Below are 7,389 nucleotides of genomic sequence, written 5' to 3' on the forward strand. Positions count from 1 at the left end.
GGGCTGGATTCGAACCCGCCACCTTAGGTGTATGTGGCTGGCACCTTAGCCGCTTGAGCCACAGGTGCCGAGCCATGCTTTTTATTTTTTTTTGAGACAGAGTCTATCTCTGTCTCCCTCAGTAGAGTGCTTTGATGTCACAGCTCACAGCAACCTCCAACTCTTGGGCTTAAGAGATTCTCTTGCCCCAGCCTCCCAAGTAGCTGGGACTACAGGCATCTGTCACAATGCCCGGCTATTTTTTGTTGCAGTTACCACTGCTGTTTTAGTTGGCTGGGGCCAGGTTCAAACCCACACCCTCGGTATATGGGCCGGCGCCAACCCTTTATACTTATATTTGGAATCTCCTCCAGAAGAGTCCCAATCCTTTTAAGAACTCACCTGATTAGGTTAGGTCTAGCAAAGATAATTCCCATTCTTAAAGTTTACTGTGCCAGGTAAAGTAACCTAATCACAGGAATAATATCCCACCATATTCACAGGTCCCTCCCTGTGATCATGGTTGGGGGGGGGCATTTTGAAATTATGTCTTATATTTATATGTATTTTAATAACTTGATTGTGGAAATTTTTTTTTTTTTTTTTGAGACAGAGTCTCAGTTACTCTGGGGTTGTGTGCTATGACATCACAGCTCACAGCAATCTCAAACTCTTGGGTTCAAGCGATCCTCTTGTCTTAGCCTCCCAAGTAGCTGGGATTACATGTGCCCACCAACAACGCCCAGCTATTTTTTTGTTGCAGTTTAGCCCGAGCTGGGTTCGAACCCGCCACCCTCGGTATATGGGGGCGGCGCCCTACTCACTGAGCCACAGGCACTGCCCAACTTCTTAGTTTTCTTAACACAGAGTTTGTGTGTTTCTGAGCTGTCACCAGAGACAGATAACCAGATTCAGGAGAATATTCGCTCTTCTCTTTTTAGAGTGGCAGCTTAGCTGTGTTTCAGGGGTATAGCAGCAATCTCTTCTAGGAGGGAATTATACACGCCCCTCAGAGTGGTGAAGCTATGGGTGCAATGGCTCTCTTTATGCCACAGTGATTTTCCTGAAAATCGAGCAAATGAAACTTACTGAGTTGAAGCCTATAGCTGTTTATTAAGGAAACATTTTCAGAACTTACAGACAGACCAAAGCACAGTGCCAGGGCCCTAAGTGAACTTCCTGGAAGTTTCTAAATTTGTATTATCATATATTAGGGGTTTTAGGTTACAAAATTTAAAAAGTAATAGACGCTTACTTGAAGAAATCTGGAAGCTATTGACAGTGGCCACTCCCCCCGCTTTTCCTCCGTCATGCATACCAGCTTATGTGCTGTATATTTTACACCATAGTCTTCCTTAAAATGAACTCTACGAAGGCAGAGGGGTTCCTTTTCTTAACTACTTTTTTTTTCTTTTTTTTTTTTTGAGACAGAGTCCCTTTATTGCCCTCCGTAGAGTGCCGTGGCGGCGTCACACAGCTCTCAGCAACCTCCAACTCCGGGCTTAGCCGAGTCTCCTGCCTCAGCCCCCCGAGTAGCTGGGACTACAGGCGCCCGCCACAACGCCCGGCTATTTTTGTTGTTGTTGCAGTTTGGCTGGGACCCGGTTCGAACCCGCCACCCTCGGTATATGGGGCCGGCGCCCTACTCACTGAGCCACAGACGCAGGCCAATTAACTACTGTAACGTAGAGAGGTGCTAAATATTTGCTGAAATAATCATTGTAGGGAAAGATAACGAATTACTTACAATTTCACCACCCAGATACGACCCACATTTGTTTCTTTTGCCATTGGAGAACGGAAGGACAGTTAGCTTTTGTCATTAGTCTACTATACACAGTTGGATCTTCCTTTTAAAACTGTCTAAACATAGTTTTTTTGGCTGTATAGTGTCCCATCCCGTGGGAGACGGGAAGGGCTCAATCTGGCCCTTTCCAGCTCCCTACATCCCACACCCTCGACCAGCACCGACACCCCGCCGCGCTCTCCACACACCCCTTACGGCAACTCCCACTATTCTTATTCCTTAGTCCATTCTCCAGAGCCTCGCGCCAGCTGCGACGTCATCACGCTGGGACGTAGGTGCTAGGGCCGAGGGGCTCTACGCAGCGTCTGACGTCATGACGTAAACCCTAGCAACGGCGCAGGCTCCAGACCGAGTCCGTTATGGCTGCAGACGTCCTGGGAAGGATGAGGGGCTCTGCGCAAGCGAAGGTGCTCCCGGAATCGGGCATCCAGGTGCCTGCGGGGCTGGCGCAGCCGCTACTCCTGGCGCTCCTGCTTGCGTCCGCCACCATCTCCACTGGTAAAGGGGGCGCTCCGGCAGGGCGGGTGCTCCAGAAGGAGGGGAGGGCTGGGACCCCGTCCAGGAGACGGACCGGGCCTGGGAAAGGGCGCTTCCGAGTGTCCTGAGCAGGTAGCGACGTGTAGCTGGGGCAGGGTCTCCGAGGGCCCGAGGAGAGTATGGTGTCTGAAGGGGTCCCAGGTGGTAGGCTTTCCGAGGGTCCTGAGGAGGTGATACAGGAACCAGAACGTGTAGGTGGGCGAGGACGCAGGAGTGGCATCTAGAAAGCCTGCAAGAATGGGCAGCCACGAGGAATGGCGCTGGCAGGGGTCTCCAGAATTTCTTACAGTGGGAAGTTAGGAGGCTCTAGAAGAGAGGGTAGAGGAGACAGGGGCCGAGGAAATGGCCGGGATTAAGGCGTGTGGTGTCTAGAGAGGATCCTGAGGTGGGGAATTTAGGGTCAGAGATGTAGCAGAGCCAGAACGAGTGAGGTCAGTGTTAAAGACCATGGTGGGCAGGGGTAGTGACTCAGTGATCAGACTAAGTCGATGGAATATTTCTGAGAGGGGAAGTGAAGGGAAAAGATCTGTCTTCAGGTACTGGCGCATCTCTGAGGTCTGGTGGGTTCTGGTGCTTGGTGAATAGTCTGGGCCGGCTGGGGGCAGTCTCACTCACACTTGTAATCCCAGCGGGAGGAACGCTTGAGCTCAGGTTGACAGTGAGCCATCATCGCGCCACTGCATTTCAGCCTGGGTGACAGAGGCAGACCCCCTCTCTTAAAAAAACAAAACAAAAACGCTGGGGCGTTGGGCCCCTGAGGAACTTGGAAGGGGGAGAGGAGTTTGGGGACATAGTTCCCCTTTCCCATTTCTTAGATTAACCTGGACAACCCTGCCTCATTTTAATGAATATGTAGGATTTGAGTGAGAAAGGATTTCTTTTCTTGCAAATGCTATATTGTGAAATCAAGATATTGAAGGCTTTATTGAGAAATGAGGAAATCTGCAAACCAGGGCCTGATACGTAGTTTGGGAAAATTTACTAATAAGAATTTATAATGATTGAGCAATATCTTGTTAAGTAGTCCCATTTTAATTTCACGCCAAGACACGATCCTGTGTTTACATTTTAATTTCACGCCAAGACACGATCCTGTGTTTACATTTTTTTCTCTTTTTTTAGTTTTCAGATGCAAAACATTGTGAACTGGGATAATGTTTTCTTACATGCCCACAGGGTCTGTCTGGCCCTATATTCTTCGACTATAGTATTGTGTACTTATATTTTCTCAGCAACACTTCCTTGTTAGGAACTGAGTTGTTTGTAAGTCTGTCGGGAAAAGCTTTGGTCCATTTTCTAAAGTCCTTTTCATCACTAGTAAAGTGTAATGAGAATTTTTCTGGTTCATGAAGTTATTCCTGTTATTGAAGTACAGAAATTAAGTATTCACTACAGTACTGAAGTCGGCTCGGCACCCGTAGCACAGTGGTTATGGCGTAGGCTGCATACACCCAGGATGGTGGGGTTGAACCCAGCCCGGTCCAGCTAAACAACAATGACAACTGCAACAAAAAAATAGCCTGGCGTTGTGGCGGGAGCCTGTAGTCCCAGGTACTTGGGAGGCGAGGCAAGAGAATCGTTTAAGCCCAAGAGTTTGAGGTTGCTGTGAGCTGTGATGTCACAGCACTCTACCGAGGGTGACATAGTGTGACTGTGTCTCAAAAAAAAAAGGCTCTGCGCCCATAGCACAGTGGTTACTGCACCAGCCGAGTTTGAACCTGGCCGGGGCCAGCTAAACTACAACAAAAAAACAGATGGGTGTTGTGGCGGGTGTCTGTAGTCTCAGCTACATGGGAGGCTGAGGCAAAAGAATCGCTTAACTCCAAAAGTTGGAGGTTGCTGTGAGCTGTGACATCACAGCAGTCTACCAAGGGTGACATAGTGAGACTCTGTCTCAAAAAAAAAAAGTACTTAAGTAGCATAATTGTTTTGGTCATTTAATCATTGAAAAAACATTTGTATTTCTCGCCAGAATGCTTCAGAGGCATGGTTTAGGGATATATATCTGGTAGCTGTAGTTTCAGAAACAACTTTTTCCCCTAAGACATGGTGGAAAATCTTGTGATGGGGGTGAGGGTAAGTTGTGAGGTGACACATGGAATATTAAAATATCATGTAGTCTCTGTTTTTAATTATTAGAGCCCCATAAATACTGTCCAGTGGGACAGTTTAGGGATTTTTTTAAAAATTAAGTCTTATATATACTAATATAAAATGTTAAAAATTCAGGTTCTCTCCTCAATATAACTTAATGAAAATGAATATACTTTTTTTTTTTTAGTTTTTGGTCAGGGCTGGTTTTGAACCTGCCACCTCTGGTATATGGGGCCGGTGCCCTACTCCTTTGAGCCACAGGCATTGCCCAGAGTAAATATACTTTTAATAGGGGAATAGCTCCATTGCAGTGGTGCAGTATGTAAGGCTTGGTAACTTTTTTGTTGGCATGCCTTACGGTATTGTAATTTCAAAGTAATCTTTCTTTTTTATTTTTTTTGAGACAGAGCCTCAAGCTATCCCCCTGAGTAGAGCGCTGTGGCATCACAGCTCACAGCAACCTCCAACTCCTGGGCTCAAGCGAGTCTCTTGCCTCAGCCTCCCAAGTAGCTGGGACCACAGGTGCCCGCCACAGCGCCTGGCTATTTTTTGGTTGCAGCCGTCATTGTCATTGTTGTTTGGCAAGCCTGGGCTGGATTTGAACCCGCCACCTTAGGTGTATGTGGCTGGTGCCTTAGCCACTTGAGCCACAGGTGCCAAACCAAAGTAATCTTTCTTGTAATAAGAAAATTAGAATAAGGACCAGGCATGGTGGCTCACACCTGTAATCTGAGTACTCTGGGAGGCCAAGGCAAGTGGATCACTTGAGACCAGGAGTTTAAGACCAGCCTGAGCAAGAGCATGACCCTATCTCTACTGAAAATAGAAAAATTAGCCAGGCATGAGGGTGTGCACCTATAGTCCCAGCTACTTGGGATGCCAAGGCAGGAGGATCACTTGAATCCAGGAGTTCAGGTTGCTGTGAGCTAGGTGGATGCTATGACACTCTAGCCTGGGCAGCAGAATGAGACTCTGTTTTCTTCCCACTCCCCTGCCCCCCAAATTGAATATGTTAAATTGTAAATTTCAAGTGAGTGTACAAAGTTAGAAGGTTACCATCTTAGCTTTATTTGAACTCTTACATTAGATTTCTTAAAATTTCAATGCTTGTGTGTATTCTTGGCAGTCTGTAAGAATGTTAAGTTTTTTTTTTGATAAAGTCTAAAGAAATTACTTTGGATTACTAGATGACTAAGTCTTGGTCTTTCTCTTTTGAAAGTGCCTGCTTCTCTATATTTGTCATTGTATTGTTTCCAGTGATCATCTAAATTTAACATGTAATGCATTTAATTTTTATCTGCTTGAGAACTTAATATATTTACTCTTTTTTAAAATTTCAGGTTAATGTGAGAGGACAAACAACTAGATCACAATATTTGAATTTGTTAGGTAGAGTCCCTCTTGTAGTTGCATCCCACGCCTAAAAAGTGTGCCATACACCCCTACATTAAGTGGGAACACCCCCTCCTCTCCTCCTCTCTCTCATCCCCCTCCCCCCAACTTGAATTAAAATGAGTTTTTCTCGTATTAGTATTGAGTACGTTGGATCTTTGCTTTTCCATTCTTGTGATACTTTTACTAAGAAGAATGTGTTTCAACTCCATCCAGGTTAATAAAAAAGATGTAAACTCACCATCTTTTTTATGGCTGATTAGTATTCTATGGCATATATGTATCACAGTTTGTTAATCCATTCCTGAGTTGATGGGCATTTAGGTTGTTTGCACATCTTGGCAATTGTAAATTGAGATGTGATAAACAATCTAGTGCACACCCATAGCTTAGTGGTTAGGGCGGGTTTGAACCCAGCCTGGGCCTGGTAAACAATGACAACTGCAACAAAAAAATAGCCCGGTGTTATGGCAGGCACCTGTAGTCCCAGCTACATGGGAGGCTGAGGCAAGAGAATCACTTAAGTCCAAGAGTTTGAGGTTGTTGTGAGCTGTGACAACACGGCACTCTGCTGAGGGCAACATATTGAGACTCTGTCTCAAAACTCCCCCCAAAACCCAATCTAGTGCAAATGTCTTTATGACAAAATAATTTTTTTTCCTCTGGGTAGATGCCTAGTAATGGGACTGCAGGATCAAATGGGAGGTCTCTTTTGAATTATTTGAGGATTCTCCATACTTTTGTCCAAAGAGAGGCTTGTGTTAGTTTGCAGTCCCACTAGTGGTTCAAGAGTGTTCCTCTCTCTCCACATCCACGTTAGCATCTGCAACTTTGGGACTTTGTGCTGTGGGATAATCTTACTGGGATTAGGTGACATCTCAGGATGGTTTTGGTTTTATATTTCTTTGATGATTAGGGACAATGAACATTTTTTCATATGTTTGTTAGCCATTCATTTGTCTTCTTCAGAGAAGGTTCTGTTCATGAGGTTCTGTTCATGTCTCTTGCCCAGTGATAGGTGGGATTGTTTGCTCTAATGCATTTAATTTTTTTTTTTTTTTTTAGACAGAGTTTTACTTTGTTGCCCTCAGAAGAGTGCTATGGCATCATAGCTCACAGCAACCTCAAACTCTTAGGCTTAAGTGATTCTCTTGCCTCAGCTTCCCAAGTAGCTGAGACTACAGGGGCCCACCACAACGCCCAACTATTTTTTTTTAGAGAAGGATGTCTCACTCTTGCTCAGGCTGGTCTTGAACTTCTGAGCTCAAGTGATCTACCCACTTCGGCCTCCCAGAATGCTAGAATTATAGGCATGAGTTCCTGCTTGCGTCCCTAATGCGTTTAATTTTTAAGGCAGTGTTTCTCAAACCAGTGCATTCTCTGGTCATTGTATTGTTTCCAGTGATCATCTAAATTTAACCTAAATTAGAATGAGGACCAGGCATGGTGGCTCACACCTGTAATCTGAGTACTCTGTGAGGCCAAGGCTAGTGGATCACTTGAGGCCAGGAGTTCTGCATTCTCAAGTTTGAGAAATGCCAATGTAGTTTTAAGACAGTTTTTGTTTTTTTTTTTTTTTT

General features: G+C 45.3%; 1 protein-coding gene across 1 annotated transcript in view; it reads left to right on the plus strand.

The window, feature by feature from the left end:
• Positions 1–2,105: 2,105 nt before the first annotated feature.
• The window catches only part of CUNH5orf15 (chromosome unknown C5orf15 homolog), a 20,873-nt gene continuing 15,589 nt past the window's right edge, over positions 2,106–7,389 (plus strand). Inside the window, exon 1 of the mRNA XM_003782192.3 lies at positions 2,106–2,284. Coding sequence (XP_003782240.1) covers positions 2,146–2,284 — 139 coding nt within the window. The 5' untranslated portion in view covers positions 2,106–2,145. The remainder of the gene's footprint in view (positions 2,285–7,389) is intronic.

Source organism: Otolemur garnettii, unplaced genomic scaffold (genome assembly GCF_000181295.1).
Source record: "Otolemur garnettii isolate 467f Iridium unplaced genomic scaffold, OtoGar3 scaffold00003, whole genome shotgun sequence".
In the NCBI taxonomy this organism is placed as follows: Eukaryota; Metazoa; Chordata; class Mammalia; order Primates; family Galagidae; genus Otolemur; species Otolemur garnettii.